Genomic DNA, 21,679 nt, shown 5'->3' with positions numbered 1-21,679 from the left:
ATTGCTGATCATATTGTTGCTCTTTGCAGATCCCTATGTAAAGATCCAGCTGCTCCAGGGGGGTAAACGTTTGAAGAAGAAGAAGACTACAGTGAAGAAAAACACCCTAAACCCATACTATAATGAATCCTTCAGCTTTGAAATCCCTCTGGAACAGATGCAGGTACAGTGCAAGTCAAATCAATGCTTTAGGACTAGGATTATCTACTTCTACAGTAGATAATCTTCTACAGTAGATAATCATATTTAGCTGAGTTGTTTTTCTCCCTTAAAAATGTGTTTCAAATGAATCTGCACTTATCTGTTAATGATGTGATGACTTTGTAAATTACAAATTCTCTCTTGTGCCTTTCTTAGAAAATCTTGGTGGCGGTCACAGTGTTTGATTATGACAAGATTGGTAAGAACGACGCCATTGGAAAGATCTTCGTGGGTAGCAAGGCAACTGGTTTAGGTCTGAAGCATTGGTCTGACATGCTGGCTAATCCACGCCGCCCCATCGCCCAGTGGCATCCATTGCAGCCAGAGGAGGATATCGATGGTCAGCTGGCATCCTTGAATGCAAAGAAGTAACGTGCTCGACCAACCAGCTAATGCACTAACTCAGAAACCCAACCCCACCCCTACTTTGCATGAGACCCATGACTTAACACATGACTACTCGTCATGAAACCTGTGCAGCAAAAAAGAGACATCGTAGAATATCCGCTCATTCATGGTTAAGTCCAAAAAAACTCTTTTAAGCATCACATTTCACACGTTAGTGAATGCGGAGAAGAGTGGCATTGAGTTATCGGGTGACTGGTTCATGAATGATCGACTTTTGGTCTTTCTTTGATTTGAAGAAAACTTAGAAACTGATTCTTAGGGTGCTGACTTTGAATGAAAGTCTTGGTGAAGACAATGCTGGAATAAAGCTTTAGTTTAGTTTATAGAGCATGCTTTACTTACCTCCCCACTGCTCTGCATACATCATGCCCAGTATTGTATCTTGCTAATAAGTGTGCTATAACTTGCAATAGAAAGTACTGTAGTATTGGGTTATTTCCTGTTTAAGTCTATCAATACAAAAAGATTTAAATGACAATGAGAGAGGTCAAGGTCACTGAATGCAGTGGCCCATGTTGCAATATGTTTTCAAGAAATATCTGTATAAATGATTCATTTTATCAGCTCACATTTGAGAAGGAGAAACATACAGTACAGAAGCATACAGTATGGCAGGGATGACACAGTTGTCTGATGTTTGTTGCTTGTTTTGTGTTGCCATGAAGGCACATCTATGCATTTAGTTCAACACACATTTGTGTCTTCGGACAGATCTAACGTAGGACAGGAATACAAGGGTGCCTTTCCTGATATGACACTTTGAGAAATATAGTAGGCTTCATCTTTTGTTTTATTTATAGGAGGGGGGCTTTGTGCTGAGTGAATATCATTCAAAAGTAGTCAGGGACATTGTGAATGTGCCATCTGAAATCTGTCTTGGGTTGTGTTGACCACTTGGATGTAAAACCTTACTTATCCATGAAGTAAGGTTGCTCGAAGGCTTACAAATGATGTTCAAAACAATTATGACTATGCTTCTTTTGAATTTTGCTGTTGCTTCATAAAACAGTGCCATCTCACTAATTTTATTTTATATCTTTCCTTGACTAATTTTGTGGTTTATCCAACACAGCACACTTCAAAACTTTAATTGTTTCTGGTGAAATAACATGAGGATTCCAGTCAGAGATGACATTTTTTTTATAGAGAATTGGATTTGAACTGTAAGATGTAGCTGCACTTTTTAAGATAATGTGAATTCAAGTAAAAAAAAGCAGGTTTGTAAAATCTAAATACAGCAAGTGCTACATCAAACATATTATACAATATACAAATCCAGGACCATTTGCTTGAACCAAATAGAGCTGCAGAGTCGAGCATGTATCATGCCTCGCAGTACTTCATGTTGTTTGGAAATGCTCACTCATCAGCCAGCTTCCTCAACCTGGAGCCAAAGTACTGCAACATGGTGGTGTTACAACTTCATCACAGACATACTGTGTTAGTGTGATGTGCAGAGGTATGAAAGCAAAAAAGGATAAGCAAAAGAATTTGAATTGTGAAGTTTAATCACTGCTTAATGTTGAAATTTTAATACTCCGAATTCACAGCACTGTAATATTTCTATTTTTGAAAACCATCTCTCTGAATTTATGTGGTTTATATCATTCTTTGAGATTTCTGTGACGTAATTTCAAGCTGTGCAATTGCAAAAATTGATTGTGCTAAAAGAATTTTATTTCAGGGTTTACAAATTCAGGCAGAAATTTCAAGTGTCCAATATTTCAAAAACTATTTTCAGGTTACTCAGATTCAATCAATCAGTCAATTTTTGATATAAAAATTCAAGTCAAGGCCATTCAAACACCAAAATTCAAAATGAAAAATTCAAACTTGAAAATTCTGGCAATGTTATGTCAATCATATAATCCAAAGCTAAATTCAAATGTGAGACCGATGAGAGACACTTCAATCTTCAATCAGTATTTGTCAAAATGAAAAAAAAATGCACAACTTGAAATCACGTACTAGAAATGTCAAAGATAGGAATTAAAACCACATAAATTCAGACAGATGATACTCAAAGTGAAATATTTATCCTCTATAATTTCAGCAGCATTTAAATCTCAACATCATCAGTAGTGCTTACATTTCACAATTAGGCATTCAGTTTCTCATAAAATTCTAATCATTACATGCTTCCTTTGCTTCCATAGAGGCCATGTTATGACCAGAAGTAAAATTAATCTACAGGATTGTGAGCAGCAGCACACTGATAGGTCCATTCACAGTACTTCTTCCTATTGTTAACATTATGCATCGCGCAAAACTTGTTAATAGGCTACAGCATGTATTTACAAGATGATGTAAATAGTAGCATGTTTTAAAGAGGAACCATAATTATATTGTGTATGTGTGTTTGTGTTCTGTGTCATTTTTGATAATAAAACTGAGTGAAAAAAAAGTATGCACTGACTGCAAAGTGTATGTATTTTTGCTGAATGGGACTGAATGTATGTCTGAATAATCCATGTTACTGTAGGGTTCACGGGCTCCTTTAACGCCTGGAGTTAAAGCAGGGTTGCTTTGTGTCATTTGTGGAAATCCCCTCAGTTTGCCATGATACTGCATGATTGTCTGGTTTTCTGTCATCGTTTGTATGTGTCGTCTTTGCTTAAACCAGTGTTACACTATGCTTGAGCTACAAGTCATGTAGTTATTGTTAATTTCTGCTTGCATTTGTTGTGTTGGTCACTAACCAGTAAAGTGTATATATTTTTAAAAAAGGAGAACATTTGCTGGCTCCTTGCTTTTCTATCTGTACCATAAGTGTTACCTTCATTTACTCCTGCCAGATGGGTGTCAAGTCTTAGTTTATCAAATGTAGATACACGACTATGACTTAATAATTGACTTGCAGCCCTTTTCCTTCATTCCTTCATTAAATTGCACCTCCTCATCTTATTGCTATTCAAATAAACCTTCTAGTAGATGTCTGATTATACTTTTTAACATAAAAAGTGAGTGAAGTCAATAATTAGCATAATAAATGGGGCCAAACTTTGTTTTTTATTTTCATTAAACAGTAGTTTTTGCTTTGCTGAATTAGTTGTGTGAAATATTATGACTGCATATTATTGATGCAGTCCTCTTAAGTAGCTCCAGTCTTATAATTAAGCAATCAATAATCTTTTCATTACAAATGCCACTCTATGAATGAACACGCGGTTTAACTAATGGATTGCAATGGGATGAGCTGGTGGTGTCACTGTCTTGTGCATGCTCTGAGATATCGATGCTGTGTCTAACCATGACATTTCAAATTTGGGGATTTGTTTTCCCCGTCGGCTGTTTTCAGTCATTGTCATTTAGTGTTTGATAAACCTTTATTCACAATGTACAGTGCAGTAATCTTCATGACAGTCAATCTTTTACATTACAATGCAGCTATCTCTCTGTGTTTGAGGAACTGAGAGGAAGACACAACAAACGCATTCCCCTTTTTAATATGTAGTCACATCACATTATTTTCTGCAATGTGTGTCAGATCATCCTTACCAGCTGGGTGTGGCTGGGCTCATTTGATGTACTCTTGTATGAGCTGCCACCAGATTCTGTCTGCTATTTTGTGTATTTGCAATAGGACCAACAGAGCCCGTGTTTGTTTGTTGATGTTCTGTTAATGGACTACATGAGTTTGTCACTTTTCTGCAATGCAGGCAACAAAATCCCATGTCTTCCTGGGTCTCAGAAGCTGTCTTGAACACAGAGCAGACTCAAACAGTGCAGAACAACATTTTCAATGCAATACTGCCAACCGTGCTGCTTCTATAGTGGTTCCTCTTTAGTCAGTCTTTAGTCCTCTAATGTGAACATAGCCATGATACAGAGCACCCAAAGAACTGATTATTATCCCACTCACTCAGTCGTTCACTTACCTAGCAACACAGACAAGGGAAATGCTTGAACTTCTTCTTGACTCTTGTTTTTGTCTTGTTGTAGAGGTGTGTCAATAGTTGTGCCTTTTTGTGAACTGCATGATCTATTTCTTTACGAAACCCATGTTTTCCAGCAAAAAAAAGAAGGAAAAAAAGACCAAAAAATTTGTGCTCATAAAGTATATCACTCTATGTAGAACTGAATTACTCAAGGGAACCAAAATATGGGATGTCATCAGGAGATATCTGTGTGTTGTCATAATGTAATCATAGGAAATAAAGTCATTTTAAGTAGCCTCGTCCAGTGTGGTGTGTAAATGTAACTTAACTCAGGGAGAAGAGAGGATGCTTTTCCACTAATGGTCAGTTGGTGGCATTGTATACAACATGTAAGTAAAAGGGAGCAGTGTTGAACAGCACATGTTCACTCACACCATTGATACAAACAAAATGAGTTGACATGAGAGACCAAATAAAATGCATCACAGTCACAGAGGTTTCAAGGTGTTTTTGTTAGTCTGTTCACCATAGCTTGTACTAAAAGAATCTCACAGATGAATGTTTGTAAAAGCATGAAGACCACTTTCATGGCCCCTTCTCTTCAATCAAACTGGTCATAAAATACTATGTTTTAAATGAAATGAAATAAAATAGAATTTAAACTGATATCTCAGTCAGTTTAGCAAATATCCTTAATTATTCATTTAAAAAATGGCTCATTAAATCTAATAAATGAGAGACAAGATTATTCTTAAGCAATGTGGTGCTTCTAAAGCATACATAAAATATGTTGATGAGTAGGTATTTGTGTTCAATCATGATTATCAGTAAATTTAAAGGATATGTCTGGCGCTTTTCTCTATTTTACTTATTGTTAACTAATCTCACCAAACCAACAAAGAACTCATCCTACTTACAAGTATTGTGTGTGTGTCCAAAGCCTGATATATCTTATTCCTCTGTGCTGTAGACCTAAGCTGTTGTCCAAAAACTACTAAAAACACGTCAAAGAGCCACACTGTTGCACTGGGTGACATGTTCCTTGGCCCAGGAGAGTTTTGGGCATGTTAGTTTGTTTAGAAACGTCATCTTTTCAGTCTCAAGAGGTTAGTTTTTGTACTACAATACACATTGTAAATAACTTTAGTACAAAGTTATTAATAACTTTAGTATAAAGTCATTTATACTAAAGTTGTGAAAGAGGTTGCGATATGTAGCACAAAAAGCTAGTGAGGCTCTGTAAACAGTGGCATCTGTCTTACACAGAACTGCTCTCTGGTGAGTGACAATGTGATAACTGTTACTCTTTGGAGTCGTTTCTAAACAAACTAACATGCCTGTAGTCTTCAGGGCTAAGAAACATGTCACCCAATCCAATGGCGTGGCTCATTTACGTGTTTTTAATCGTTTCTGGACTACATCACAGAGGAAAAAGACATAGCAGGCTTATACTTATAAGTAGGATGATTTTATTGTTGGCTTGGCTCTGCACATGAGATCTGTTGACAATAAAAAAAATATAGAAAATTGCCAACTAAATCCTTTAAGTGAGAATCCATTTTAAAACTGAATTCACACTATTCCCCTTGATTTAACAGTACTTGTACTATTAAAAAAGACAAATTATTAAGCTTCTGCACTGGCCATGAATTGACTAAATCCGTTCAGACATTTACATTCACATAAATCTGTTTTTGTGGTGGTGCTGACAGTTATGAGACAAAATGAGGGGCACTTTTTCACTCTGTGGCTACCTTTTATGCATTTGATTGTTTTTATGTTACATGTTAAGAGGGAAAACATGTCTTGGGCCATCAAACTTCAAGGTAAAGCTCTTAAATCAGAGATGACGCTCCCAGGATAGTGAGATATGCAACTCATCTATCATCTCCTGTCCCTGATAGCTCAGAGCCGGTTTTCAGGGTCTGCATATGGAAAGACAAAATATTTGCAGTTTCCATGGCAATACCTGCAATAGTTTGTCCATTTATGCATGCAGGGATACTGTTGATATGAGACTGCAGTTTCGTGAATGGCTTACTCTCGGACAATCTGTTCTTATAAACACAGTGTTTAAGAAAAAACACATGGACTTGTTGTTTGCATTTGCCTTTATATAGAAATATTTCATGAATATATGACTATAAATGGTATTTTCTCTTTGGGAATGTGTTGCTACTGTAGATACAGTACATTTAAAGGAAGCTGAATTTAAAACCATCTTTTTTTTCACACCTGATGTGAAATGTGTCTTTGTATCTGCGAGTTTCAATCACTCAACTGACAATGAAAAAGCAGGAAGGTCGTCTTTTAAAGGCATCAGAATCATCACCTGTATCCTCATCAATGACAACAGAAAGAATACAGATAGTAGATATAAATATGGCCTCTGACACCCTTCCCTTTTCATCTCGTCCTTTTCTGCTCACTTGGACAGTTTAGTGATGACCCGGATTAAAGCTCCATTCTCATCCTTCAGTCTCTGGTTCTCCATCTTTAGATCTGCTTTAACCTGAGGGAGAGGGCACAAGACAACTAAAGTGGAGACAGAGGTAACATCACATGTTTGTCATAGCCTGAAGGGCCCATTTCCTTAGGGGGAACATTTCTAATCATTCTAGTTAACATAGAGTAAGAGCTGAGTCAATAAACAGCCTAAAAAGACTCACTACAATCCTATCCGACATTCCATGTGTTATTTAATAGCTCTGTGGATTGCTTCTTATTTATGGTTTCAAAATGCATTCATATTTTTTGGGTTGATACCCTCCTTTGATTAATTTCATTCATTTGATTTATATTTGGGGAGTTCTAAAAGTTGCACATATAAATTATGGCACAAAAATGTTTCTTGGAGAGATCATAAACATATTTCCTCATCAAAACTATCTCGTTTTAATTTTTCTTTTGAGATTTTCTCCAAAATCCGCTCATAGTCCCTGTCGCAAATGTGATTTACTGTATAGAATAAGAGTGAAAATGCAATTGAACACAAGCCTGCCAGAGTAGAAGTTCCCCACTTCTACTCTGGCTGCTATTCCCCAAAGTATAGTTGCTTTAGAAAAACAGATTAATCTGATCTCGACAAATGGTGATGCTGAAACAAATACAGTGACGTGTATACACACACACACACACACACACACACACACACACACACACACACTGTTGTGCATTTGCATTTACCAACACACAGACACACTTGGACCAGACTTACCCATTTAAATACTGTACATGTAACAGTGCTTCTCTGTTATGAACGTCTATTTTCAGACCCGCATCCCATATTTGTTTAGACCTCTCATTCATAGTTAACAAGAGGTTTTTGTTTGTATCCTCTTGGGCATAACACAGCAGACATTTGTGAACATAAGACTGTAGATGAATACTGATGGCTCACTCGCTCCAGTGTCAAAGTGCTCACACATTCCACAGCCAGCAGAGCATAATGGTGACAAATGATGTCAGCTAAAATCACCGTAGACAGAACAGCTAACACCACAGCACCGAGTCCCACAGACACTTTACACTGTTTGGATTTGATTGATCACTGTTTTTCTCATGCCAACTGAGCTTAAGCTTTTCCTGTGTAAGAGATGCGACCATATTGTTAACTATTTACATTTTTAAAGGAGAATGAACGTGAATGCTACATTGAAGTAGAAGTGAATATTATGGAAAATAACGTTTAATTTATAAAACATCAGAATTACCTTCACTTGTTCTTCCATATCTGATATCTTCTTTTTAAGACTCCAACTTTCCTACAAAGAAGAACATTCAGTAAAGATAATTAAGGTAAATGAAGTAAGACAATTCAATTGAAAAAACACATTATAATGCTGAGTTTATACCTTTTTTTCTGTTTCGAGCATGTTGGACCCACATTCGCCCTTTCTTCCCTTCTGCTGCAGTGAAAGGTTATTATGAAAAGATTATAGCACAGAGCCTTGAAGCAGAAAGCAGAAAATTTTCATAACAGTGAGCACATACTGTATGCCTGATGTTAAATGTCCAATATAACCACAATCATTCCTAGAAACACCAAAGGGACTTACTATTATCATTACGAAATTCAGAGCTAACACCCAACATCATTTACACTGCAGCTTCCTTTTATAGCAGCTATCTTTCATGTCACATTTCTTTCTCATTCCTTTGTGACTTGATATCATCACAAGAATATGTGGAAGACATTTCTGTCTGTACTGAAGAAAAATTGGACTCATTTGAAGACAAATTCTGTAACTTTCTGAGTTGATTTTCCAGCAAACTTTTCCTTCAGTTCTTTCACACTCGAGACTGTGAATTGTGCACATTAACTACAGACTATGTACATTACCTGTGCTCTCTGCAGCTGTTCCTGAATCATGACGAGTTCCTGTTTACTTGTTTCTAGCCTGGACTTGAGTCTTTGATTGGTGGCCAGTGCCTTTTCATACATCTACAAAACAGCAATGCACAGTTAAGATTTCCAAAAGAATATTTTATCGTTTTTCTTTTTCAATTTTCAGCACACAGACAAATACTGACATCAATGGCCGCTGTGACTGTTTGTGTTGTAGTTTTTACTGTGTTATACTGTTTTTACTGTGTATTATTTCCATTTTCTTGTTCAACCAACAGTCAACACACACAAGGAAATTCAATTTACAACTATATTAAACAGACAAAAGCAGCAAATCCACATATTTGAGAATCAGAACCCAAAAATGTATCAAGCATTTTGGATTGATAATTGACTGAAGTTAATTTTCTGTGAATTGACAAATCAGTCTTTTGACTAATTATCTCAGCTCTGCTATTTATGCAACATTTTGTTATGTACTTGTATTTAAAATTTTTAAAATCGGAAGTGTAGCATCCCTTAGTGGTGACAACAGAACACTCTCTCTACAAAACAACCATCACCAGAAATATGGTGTATTAACAAACAAACTGCATCACCTGCCTTTTTATAGTCATTGTTTGCTGTCTCTTCTTCTGCCTTTTTCCTTGCAGACAGTCTGTTCTCCCTCCGTGAGAAGTATGACTCAGCATGGTTTGTTGTCGTGTCGTTGGAGACGTCAGACGAACCAGTTGAGCTCAATCTGAAAACATTAGAGACGTATTAACAATCCAACACTCAGGTTTAGCTCATTTATTGTCAATATCACTGAGTCATTTTGATAGTTTATGATATCCCCTCAGGTGATAATTAAAGGTGTCTTGTATGTATTGATGGTTTGAATTAAAGTAGAGGAACCTTACCTCGACAGTCTCTCGTGCTGAAATAGAGGAGAAATGCTTTAGATTTGGCTGTCTGACCAAATTTAAAAATGCAACAACAACGCCAGTATAAGGTTTTAGTGAGGACATTCCTGAAAATTTCAGCTTTACACAAACTTAATTTGAACTCTACCACAAGTTAAACCTTACATGGCATAAACAAGTCATGCAACCTCATCGTGACCCTGTTCTCTGTTTCAGTAGATGCTCATTACTAGACAAATGAAGACATAACACAGCTTGACTTCATCGTTTGTTTGACAGGCTGTTTGGGCATGATGTGACATTTATTTAGTACAGTTTACTAAATTGTATTGCATTTTGTGCAGTGCAGACATTTCCCTGCATAACATCATAAAAGTGCAGTTGATATACACACAGGACATATTTCGTCACATGTGCAATGTCAGCAAGTACAATCATTATTAACTTGAAAGTATTATGTGACAAAAATCTCTTGTGCATTAGTAACACTATAAGGAATTCTTCATGAAAGACCTTTTTTCAGTTTTCCAAGAAAAGCTTTATTACAGTCTGAAATACCAAGCTCAGTTAAAGAAGCAAAGAGGAAATGATCCCTCAAATAAACTGACAAGCACAAATAACTAAACACATCCAAAAAAGGTAATAGCTCTGGCAGCGGTCTTCACAATTCGATCATTATTGCCTGCCAAAGTTGGGAGGGTTATACAGTTTCTATGCTGACAGATTTTCAAGCAGGAGAGCAGAGTGGGAGCATCAACAACAGCAGAACAAAAGAAGTTCCTCATACAATGAAAAAATGAAGCAACATACAACACTGCTTCGATGACTATGAGCAGCAAAGGTTTGGATTTACATTAGCAGTAAGAGTAGTGTAAATACCAATAAAATATGCAGATGTAGCCTGATAAATTAAAGCAAAAAACAACATAAAGTGTGTTGTACCCTGAGCCACCAGAACAATTTCATCGCTACTTGAATAGATTCAGTCATGGATCACAACTAAAACTATTGTATGGAAGCATCCGTATTATGTTTTTTCCACTCAATTATTTAAATTCTCCTTTAATTTGTCACCCATCAGTACATATAGGCAAAGTATTACTTTGGATTGCATTATGATAATTTGGCGCCTTTGTCTAAATTGACTTCTATGTGCATTCAAACTCGATAAAAACAAGAGATGTCATCAAAATTGGAGGCGCATCCATCTCAAACAAGCAACTGAAAGTGTATTCAGTGCCACAATACAGCATTCTTCAACAAGGCAATTCAAAGTCCTTTAAGGCTTTAATACAAGATATAAAACAGTGTACCCGGAGGATAGAAATTATGTTGCCGTACTGTATATCCTCTCTGAAGCTGCTGAGCCCATCCTCTCCGTCCTTAAATGCTCTTTCATTATATTAAGAAAAGCTACCATGACTTGTTCTTTCAGTTTTATTACATTCACTGCCTGTGGCGATCACTTCTGCATATATCAGAGAAACATAGATGCTGAAGCTAAACATATTCCTGCTGACATAACCTATAAAACAATACAGGCAGTTCTGTTTTGCAATGTACTTTCCTCTTTTTTTGTACTTTCTTCATTGTGACTTCCTGTGACAGTCACATAAATGGAAGAAATGCAGAGTGACTTAAACAGTTACATGTCTGACTAAATCATGGAAAAGGCAAGTGGATTATTGCAAAGAAGAAACAGGCCTTTAAGATATGTGTAAACAGTGATATGTCTCTCCTCAGACATTTACAAGACCCTTGGATCCTCACCAGACTCTGATGTCAGCTGCTCTCTTTCTCTGGACACTTGGATGTGCTTGGTAAACCGTCATTAATGATATACAGCACTTGGACTTGGAAAAAGCTCTGGTTTAAAATAAGGGACATCATATATAAACAGATGCTGACGGAAAAGTAGGCTTTTGCAACATTGTCCCATGTATGTGAGCGTCTCCGTCACTAAGCTGTCCTCCAGCCTCACTACATCCCATGAGGAACTTCTTGCCTGCTGACCAGCTATTCCCAAGTGGAAAATGTGAGCTTCCCGTAGGACTAGCAGAGAGATAAACATCCATAAATACTGTGTCTGAGTTCCCACAAGCCAGTCCTAAGCACTCTATCCCTCCTCCTCCTCCTCTGTTCTCTGTCATCCTGTCTTTCACCCCCTGCTTTCTGTCTCTCGCTCTCTCTTCATCCTCTCTTCCTGTCTAATTCTCTCTCTCCCTCTCTCTCTCATTGATGTTCTCTGTGTCTCTCTATCCATCTGTTCCAAGTGGATTCTTAGTTTACATGAACAGATAAGACTAACTGCTTATCACAACTTTTCCTTTATTTCATTTTTAAGTTTTGTTCTGCCTTGCTCGGGCACATCAACACACAACTTTGTTTCACAGTTTATGTGAGTTATTAGTGGGACTGTGAAAATGTTATGGGAAATAAAACACATAATAATAATCTGGGGGTCTGGGAGCTATCAGAAATATAGCTAAATTCCCCCAAAACTCTAAGTAAATATCCTAATCTAACCCATTAACATGTCAGTAAAGTTGTAGAAACAATTTGTCTCTGTTCAGCATGTATAGTGTACAGTTTGATATATGATACACTGATCAAATTATCAAATGGAAACAACACCACATGTAGTTTTTGTATATGATTGTCAAGAGTCAAAAGTGACAAAAATAACTGTTTAAAATTATATCATGGCATTACAGGAACACTTGAAGAGTCACCGATTACTCCAGCTCTTGTGAAATTCAGCCTTTATATACTTTTTCTTCATTGTATTAAGAAAAATATTACAATACTGATAGTGACATTAGAAAAAATCTTAAACTAGATTTCAACAGCTGTCATGAGTAAACTGTGTTTTCTAAAAAAGGGATTCAAGTTCATTTCAAATGAAGCAGTAAAAGATCATTAAGGGCTACACATAATTTTCTATTGACTTGCTATATCATGAGTGCAGATTACTTTATTTATGTATTGTCATAAGGTTCAATGGCAAAGTATAGAAAACAGACATAAATACTTGCAGCTTGTTAAAGAGACATTTGTTTGACACCGGCTGAGCTTAGACAGTTGGTGTTTGCATTATGTTAGATGGCATTTCCTCCTTAACTAAACAGAAACTGAAAAGATTAAAAACAATCAGGCCTTACCCTCAGGCTCTTGGTGGTGGCAGTGGATGAAGTTGGAGAAGAGTCAGAGAGGGACTTTCTAATGCGTGGCTGATCTTTGTTGTGAGAGAGTTGAGATGACATCGCTGCGAGTTGCTATAGCCACTGCATGCAGCTGTACTCTGATCCACTGTCCCTCAAAAAGTTAAAAAGAAAAAAGTATTTCTTACAGAAAATACTGTAAGATGTTGAGGAATTATTTTTTTTACCATCCACAGAAATAAGATCCTGATGTGGCTTTATCCTTAGTTAGCAACTGAAGTGTGATCTTCCTGCAATGGTGAGACATTGCATATCTGATGAGAGTGAAAGAACAGCACAAGTGTGAGAGCTGTGGAGGAAGTGGTGGGACTGGGGAGTAGGCGGGCTGTGGTGTATGTGTGGACACAAGGATCTGACAGCAGAATTGTTTACAAGGACTCTCAAGGGACAAAAAAAGCAAAAATGGAAAAAGTGAAGCCCAGTCTCATTAGTCTCATTAATGAAATGTTTTTTGTGTATACTTGAAAGATGTTAAAGTGAAAATTCTTTACATTATCTGTGTATTTAATTTGATCAAAGTATTTAACCTTTGGGTTTTGTTGATGTTGGCTTTACCACATCATTGTTTGGAGTCCCAAGGATCCAACTGCTGCATGTGAAACAAAAACTCCTCTAAACACTTTTTTGCTTTTTTCCTGGTCTTATTAAAACCCTTTAAATAGAAAACTATTGAAGTCATAATCCTTCTCTTTGCCACAAACTGGGCTGCACATTTGATGAAGGTGGCAAAATACGTAAATGACCAAACATCATTATCACACCAAAAAAGGAAATATGTTGATGTTTTGGACCAATTACTATAGCAGTCTGACTCACTTGTTAGAGCTCTTATGAACAAACTCTTGAAACTCTAATAATAGAATTCTAAATCTACTTATGTGGGATTTAGGAGGGGTAGTGCTGAGTAAAAAGTACTGTCAACACCAAAGACAGATACAAATCATATGAAAATTCACTGTATTGACCCATATTTCACAACTGGGGTCTCTGCAAGAAGTAATGTGTTGTTTTCTGCAGTGGACTTCAGGGACATGTCAACAGTTAAAAATTATAATTATTATCAATTTAAATCAATCAACACTGCTGCATTGCTTCATCTAGAGATTTGAGGTCTCTAAACTCAAGCTACAAGAGCCAGCAAGATAGGCAGATCAATTCACACTGGGGTGTGAATTGATCTGCCTATCTGATCTGCCTATCTAGTACCATTTGGATAAACGACCCCCACCATTGGTTTTCATAACTCACCTCTAAGAGCCAGTCTTACATAGAGACGAGCTGGCACCAACTTTAATCCCACAGTGGATTTTGATTTTCAGGACTTGAGTGACCAACCCAAGAACTGATCACTGTGCAAACCAGCATAAGGCACAATACATGCTGCACAATATGCCATGCTCCAGTGACACACACACACACACACACACACACACACACACACACACACACACCCTCAAATGGCATTGACCCCTGCCGTTTGCAGTCAGACCAAAGACCAGAGGACTGTAAAATCCATGGATTAGTTTTAGATTTTGTCTAAGGACAATAATTGTTGTATGTTGATATGTGTGTATATCATATGTGTGTTGTTATGTACTTTGGTTAGACTTTTATTCCACTACCTTTAAGTCAGGACATGTACCACTAACATAATCCCATCATCCATGATAACCCTATCATGTTTAGTACCGCTCTGCTTGTTTCACTGTCAGAACGCTAAAGCTATTATCCAAATTGCAAAATTAGGAATGAAGAAATTGTTAAATTGTAAATACTTTGTTTAATGGAGTAACCATATTCAGGAACTTTACCCGCCTGTCTGTGGACATGGGGGGACTGACTTTGCTACCCCAGAACTTTGCAACCCCTGGGATTGGCCAGGATGCACCATCTGGGCAGGCAGACTGAAACTTTAAAACAGTGTCTTATCTGAGACTCTGTGCTGTTTTTGCCTTTTCTGTTTTTTTAAAGCTGTTTTTAAGTTGTTTTTAGGCGGCTCTTTTGGGCTGCTTGATGCTGCTTGCTGGTTCTTGCTTTCTGCCATGCCAGTGGAAAGCTTTCAGTTTGCTAGTCTGAAGATGTGACTCAGAGCATCTTCTGAATCTGGAGTCATGAGTTGAGGATAAAGCCTAGGAGAACATGAGAGCATAAACCAGGACCTCTCTTCCAATGGAACCTTTTCAAGTCCGGACCGGCCTACTCACTCATTATTACCAGATCCAGACTCCAGCTCCTCAACCCAGTACATTGGACTCCGTTCTCTGCAAGAAGCCACCCCAGGGAGCAAGCAAGTATTCGTACAAAACCTTCATCAACTTGCTTAAACCCTGGTGCTTTCATGATTTGTAATTTCAATTGGCAATTCTGAACTAAGCTGTTGTACCATTGATTTGACTCACTGCTTCTCAGGCTACAGTCATCTCATCTGTTTATCAGGTTTCTCATACCAGCTACACAAAAGGTAACTCTACATCATGCCTTCAACTCATTCACTAGCCATAACCTTGTGTACCAGTTTCCCTTTCCCTCTTGTGTCTTGTTTGTAAAATGTTGTAGTGTTAAGTACTAATACTAGTACTTAAGTACTAGTATTAGTAATAAATGTGCATGTATCTAAAGTGGACTTGTTTGTGTGTTTCTTGTGCTTGCATCTTAGTCACTTAACCTTAAAAGACCTATACCCTTGCAAAATCATAATTAAGATTAATAACTATCATATCATGTCCAACACGGAGGACTATTTGCCTATTAATGTACATACTCTAATATGAATTATGTCGCTGGATGAATAATTTCATGTTGTTCGCGATAATAATTCACAATTCCCCCCATAAAATCATGAAGATATTTGAGTGCACAAATTCCTACAATACTTTGACTGCTATGTAAATAAATTATATTTTCACAATAAAGAAATAATTATGTTAAACTAATTTTGGCCATCTGCACCAAGATTTCAGTTTCTATCGATAGGCTGGATGATCAGTAATTTAGAGAATTTTCACTGTATTAATGATAGGGATTTAATCATGTTATTTTATATATAATATGTATATTTGTTTTGTTTTTTATTTTAAACTGTATATTCTGCATAACTCAGTCACTGTATTGCAAGTCAAAAACTGAAAATCACTCTCTTGCCTAAAGCTTGTGCAAAATACTGCACCAGAGTTTTAACTGGTTCCAAACATAGAGACTACTACATCACTCCAAATTAAGCATCCCAACACAGGATACCAGTCAGTTTTACAAATGGTTTTAAGATTTTGTTGATCACATTTAAAGAACAGCTTGATCTGGCCCCATCCTTAACCTTTTTAAACCCTTAATGTCCCTGCACTAAAAGAGGCAAAGTTTGATCATGCTCAATTTCTGTTCAAGCGGCAAACTGCACTCCTTAAGAGCAGCCTCATGGCTCACCTCTGCCGCTGCTGTGAGGGTAGGAGGCAAAGTTGACATTGTGTGTACATATGTGTGATACATATTTTCTGTTTTTGTATTCTCAGGACAAGGCTTGCAGAGGATCACAGCCATAGTTGGAATTCTGAAAGGAAGTGGGTGACTTTCAATCTGCCATATGAACTTGAGGCTTTTTTTAGCATGCAGATTCACATCTGTATGTTAATACTAATTATGTATTAGCTTATTTGTTCATTTCTAGAAGGAATTTAGCTCCTGTTTTTTTTAATGTAGCCCCTATTTCCATGGCTAAGGAAAATTCAACCAATATTTGTCAGGGTTGGGGGACTCAAGTTGCATGACTTGAGTCGCAAATTTGAGGACTTGTGACTTGGTTGACTAACACTGATAAGACTCGACTTGACTTTGACTTGAGGCAGCTTCACTTTAATCAACTGTGTGACAAATGCAATCCTTCAAGATCAGGTAAACAAGATGGTATTTTTCCTTGATGTTGCTTGATGTTTGAACAATTTCAGTGCTCTAAATTAATGGATGTATTAGTCTACACAATCGACAGCAGAAAAAAGTAATCATCAGATAAAATACTATGTTTCATTGTGTGCCAAATGTGGGAAGATTTTCCATTTGGCGAATAAATATACCAAAATAGTCATGTGTTACAGACCAAGACTCAGGCCAATGCTGGGCTGTAGTATAACTTGCAGTTTTTTTTATTTGCGCACTTTACAACCACAACAAAGGAGTATATGTAGCTTACAGTCCACCAACATATTTTTGCTGCTGTTAAAACCCACTAGCTTTGTGCTAACTACTGCAACTGGAGGAAGTTCCTCTTCTTCTACTACTTCTGCTTCAAAACTCTCACCTTACTCAAAGGCACAACCTGGTGGCAGAATGGCAGAAGTCATACAACATATCCATAAACATTAATATTGCATAAAATACAAAATTATGAACACTAGATCCTGGAAAACGTGTTAGATCAGATTATTTATTTTTGTTCACTTAGTTAATTAATGTGAAGTTAATTTATAAAGTTAATCAACCTGCATAATGTTCTTTAGTTGTTCTCTTTTTCTTTCACAGTGAGAGTCACAGTGACTTAGGACTTGCTTGAGCCTTTAAGGTTAAGACTTGAGACTTGCTTGTGACTTGCACATGTGTAACTTACTCCCACTTCTGATATTTGTGACCATGAACTACTCTCTCCCAAAGCCACAAACCAGACGTAAGACTCAAATTTGTGATACCATCTGGAATAAAGTCTGGAGCTGCTTCATAAACAATGAATGTGAAACTAATTTTGTAGTATTTTTTAATACTCAAATAAGCTTTATTCTATAGTAATCTTTCATATCTGAAACAGAAAATGTACCTGTATACTAGGGTTGGGCGATGTCTACAGAATTGGCATATGATGATGTCCACAGTGAAATATCGCGATGGACGATGATATCAGGTGGGATAAATTACTGCATTTTGCTGTCATTTCTGGTTGTGCTAAGTTTCTCTCCTCTCCTCTGTTTCACCACGGGCGGGGCTCATCGATCCATGCATATGTGAGTGTGTGTCTTCTGAGTGGAGCAGAGAAGAGACAATGAACCAAATGGAGTACTCGAGTTGACGACAGCTAGAGTCGTTGTGTTACTTTAAGTGCAATAAAAGCTCTGTGAGTAAAAAGCAAATAAGTAATTTAATTCACAAAAAAGATGGACAGATGACGGGGGGGGGGGGGCATCTTTCTCAATTCATTGTTTTTGGAAAAGCTCTAGACATTATCAGATGACATCACAAATTTGAATTTTAGAAAAATCATTTTTGGATTTGGGAGAGATTTGTTCATGTTCACTAACATTTTGAACCATCTCAGAGCATGGGATGGGATGGGACATTGTACTGACACAAAGTACAAAACTGTTTTTGCGTCCATTGATGTCTGATGAAGTAATCGGAATGAGAAAAAAATAAATACATTCTAGTAAAGTATTCTGTTTGAGCTCTTATTGGGTTGATCAGCTCCAGACCCACATCATAATTCAATATGGCTGAAACTAAACTTTAAGGATAACACTGAAAATAGTGAATTACTTTATAAAGCAAGCAGTAAAAGGTAATTTTATGATACATTCTGGTTATTAAACATCTTGAAATCTCATACATCTCAAATGGGGATCTGCATTGAATGGATTGCACAATATTATAAAATGTCAGTAGAAAAATGTATATATTTATTCAGTGTAAAAGAAGTTGATATAAAGGTACTTTTACATAGACCTTCTGGTTTTTGTACATTCAGAACCCCATACATTAACATGAAATGTCTGTAGATATATTGGATAGTTGCTTTTAAATACTATCAAATAATAATAATAATAATAATCTAATAATAATTTATATAAAGTAAACCCCATACATTTATGGGAAAAGCCTGTAAATATATAGGAGAGTTGCTTGTAATTGCTGTCAAACAATGTTTATATAAAGAAATGATTATTACTTTATTGTTTATTGTTTTTGTAAACTATTATCACATGATCTTATTTTTTTGTACAGTATAAAACCAACATTTACCAGGGATTTATTGTAAATAGATTGGATAATCACATAAAAATGCAGAGAATGGCCAAAGTAAATATCCGTATTTTTAAAATAAATCTTTGTAGAATAACTTAAGGTTTTTTACTGTTATTCAATGGTAAGTGTTTGGCAACTTTTGCTGCCAGACTTTTTATAATTTTTTTATGATTTTTTTTTTTTTTTTTTACAGTGTATTACACTCTCCAGTCTTCACAGAGGAGTTTCTAAGGTGTGGTGATTAGTCGACTCCTCTAATTCATTCAGTCCTGAAATCAGTGTTTCATTTTCTGACTTAACCTTTCATCCCAAATTCTACTGTTTATTTCTTAAGCATTCCAAACAAAAGGTGTTTCTTCCATTATTATTGCTCACACTGACTCCCAGTTAATATTTCCATATTAACATTTTAAAGCTCAGAAAGCTCTGACCCATCATCTCAACTCTTTATTACGCCTGATAGTTAGGTGCTGCTACTTACCACAGTTATTCAGGGAATTTCAACCTCTCCTCTCCAACAAATGGGCTGCTGGTCATCTTCAGCATACTCCACAAACATTCTTCCTGACTCTGACGTCATCCTCTCTGCTCAAAAAAATCCCTCAAGCCCTCAGACTCATGAGGTAAGTCATGTATAGCTGGTGGTACGATTTACGATTTCATAACATTCATTAATTCCTCATCCAAGTTTGGCCTCCACTGGCCTTTAGACTTCTTCATGGAATTTCCATCTCTCCCCTTTTTTCCATATCTTAATTAACAATTGTTCATGCAGGTGAATCACTCCTATCACTAATTATGTTTACTGTGTAATTGTCTGGTACAGCGTACCTTATCTCCTCTCAGAATTGAATCATCCTTGGCATCCTGTCCTATCTTCATAAGGACCTATATGATTATGAAGATGCCTCACATCAATTAAGTCTAATTGCCACAATAAACACAATAAACACTCTTATTCACTTTCAGTTTATCTCTCCTTATTGAAAAGAAGCTTTGGTGTAAGTTCATTAAGGAAGATCTCTATCATCACACTCTGCCTTTAAATATCATGAGTGGACATTGCTATTTCCTTCTGTTCTATTTCTCCATCACTTCCACTTTCCCACGCTGTCAAAATCCCTTCATTTTCAATTCTGACATCACCACAACTGACCAATGATCTTTCTAGCTGTGTTACTTAGCCAATCAGACTCTTAGTGCTGCTTTTTAAATGTCATTGCAATTTTGCACTGTGTCTTTCAGACCTACAATCATAGGCAACTAAGCAATGGAGCAAGTGGAGCAAACGCATCCCCATTATTCACTTAGGGGGAGCAAAGTTGTAGTTTTGCTACCCTACTTTTTGTCTTTTTAAAAATAAACTTATCATCGTACAGTCCCCGCAATCAGGTGATTATATTTAAGCAGCCTATATCAATGATCATTTTTCTATTTTCAGCAACTGACAAAATCAAGTAATAAAGAAATCTGACGGTTTCAGTCCAAGCGGTGGAAAGTAACTTCTGCAAAATACTCTGCTTTAGTTTCAGTTTTAGTCAGACTTTGAATGGAATTATTAAATACGATGACCCATCACTCCGTGCTCTGCGCTGTGCTTTCATTATTATGATTATTCTCTCATTTTCTCATACAGGGTAAATAAGAGCTGCAAGTTTACTCTAAGTAAGGAAGTAAGGTCTAGTCCTCAACTAAAATGGCCCTTTTAAGTCTTGAGGAGCAAAAATCACCTTTGAGTTCTGCATTAAAATAATCCTTGATTTGAGATAATGTAGATTAAAATAATCTGCTTTTGAAGTCATGATTATTCATTCCTGTATAACATTACAACTACATCAGCTGGTGGTGCTAATAGCTACCACAAGAACCTGTGTGAGGGATTAAATAGTTGTTGTGAGGCCATTTCATTCATACAAATTTGTTTTTACTTTGTTGCAATTGTTAGACTTTGGAGGAGGCTTTGTGAGTATTGAGAATAGCAACCCTCAGGTTTAACGAGGTTTAATTAGACAAATCATATTGTGATGTAAGACTATTTCATTTATATAAATTGTTTGTCCTTGTTTAACCTTGAAGATGGCCTAGTAGCCTGCAACCCACTAACATTTTAGGCTACATGATGTTTTTATGAATATAATTTCAGATATGAAATAGCCATTCTTCTAATAATCATTTCCTGTCCTGATCCATCCAGTTATATACTGTTCTTGATGCATTCCTGGTTTTCATAGCACCCTCTAATAACTAATCTAGACTAGTGCAGGTGGCTGTTACTTGACTTAATCCTGACATCCAAGTTGTCCATCTCAGAGCAGCAGTTTCCTCCATCAGTAGAGCCTGAGAGCAGTCACACCAGCACACCCTGAGAAAGGATGCCAGGTTAGTGTGAAAGGCAGCCTGAGGGACTGTGTGCATTTGTGTGTGATTTTTCCTTTTCCTTTTTTGCTTTGATTTTGGTTTCTTCCTTTTTTTTTATTGGCCAGTGTTTCCTGAAAATTGGGCGATTTCCAGGGAACACACAGTCATTCAGGTAAATTGCGCTTTGAGCTTCAGTTCCATCAGAATGAACCTGAGAACAAAAACAAACATTACCTTTGTATGTTTTTTTTTTTTTTTTTTTTTTTTAAACATGGACTTACTTTAAAAACACCAGGAAAGTGTTTGAATATTCGGGTCAAAGGTCAAACTGTCTCTTTAAACCACTGTGGAGACGTCAATGCT

General features: G+C 36.7%; 2 protein-coding genes across 4 annotated transcripts in view; one reads left to right on the top strand and one right to left on the bottom strand.

Moving 5' to 3' along the window:
• LOC122981310 (synaptotagmin-2) overlaps positions 1 to 3,016 on the top strand; it is a 30,689-nt gene extending 27,673 nt beyond the window's left edge. For both annotated transcript variants that reach the window (XM_044349976.1, XM_044349974.1), the window contains exons 9-10: positions 30 to 163; positions 358 to 3,016. In XM_044349976.1, the coding sequence (XP_044205911.1) occupies positions 30 to 163; positions 358 to 573 (350 nt within the window). In that variant the 3' untranslated portion in view covers positions 574 to 3,016. The remainder of the gene's footprint in view (positions 1 to 29; positions 164 to 357) is intronic.
• Positions 3,017 to 6,586: 3,570 nt separating this feature from the next.
• LOC122981311 (protein phosphatase 1 regulatory subunit 12B-like) lies at positions 6,587 to 13,264 on the bottom strand. Of its 2 annotated transcripts, none has more exons than XM_044349977.1 (7): positions 12,902 to 13,264; positions 9,738 to 9,754; positions 9,439 to 9,577; positions 8,830 to 8,931; positions 8,342 to 8,395; positions 8,201 to 8,251; positions 6,587 to 6,999 (listed from the first exon to the last, which is right to left on the bottom strand). In XM_044349977.1, exons 1-7 carry the CDS (start codon positions 13,001 to 13,003, stop codon positions 6,913 to 6,915), a joined length of 552 nt encoding a protein of 183 aa, XP_044205912.1. In that variant the 5' UTR covers positions 13,004 to 13,264; the 3' UTR covers positions 6,587 to 6,912. The 2 variants fall into 2 exon arrangements, with proteins under 2 accessions (XP_044205912.1, XP_044205913.1); XM_044349978.1 differs by having other exon boundaries at positions 8,342 to 8,392.
• Between the last annotated feature and the right edge of the window lie 8,415 nt (positions 13,265 to 21,679).

This window comes from Thunnus albacares, chromosome 4, assembly GCF_914725855.1.
Source record: "Thunnus albacares chromosome 4, fThuAlb1.1, whole genome shotgun sequence".
NCBI lineage: Eukaryota > Metazoa > Chordata > Actinopteri > Scombriformes > Scombridae > Thunnus > Thunnus albacares.
Note: the sequence above shows the minus strand (reverse complement) of the source record. Positions and strands in the feature narration are given on the sequence as shown.

What these genes read in the sequence shown, in the direction of transcription:
- LOC122981311 (XM_044349977.1), bottom strand. Translation starts at nt 13,003, where the DNA reads ATGTCATCTCAACTCTCTCACAACAAAGATCAGCCACGCATTAGAAAG. An exon ending in AACAGCTGCAGAGAGCACAG is followed by an intron (nt 8,396 to 8,829) that starts GTAATGTACATA and finishes CTTTCACTGCAG; the next exon opens with CAGAAGGGAAGAAAGGGCGA. An exon ending in ATATGGAAGAACAAGTGAAG is followed by an intron (nt 7,000 to 8,200) that starts GTAATTCTGATG and finishes CCTCTCCCTCAG; the next exon opens with GTTAAAGCAGATCTAAAGAT.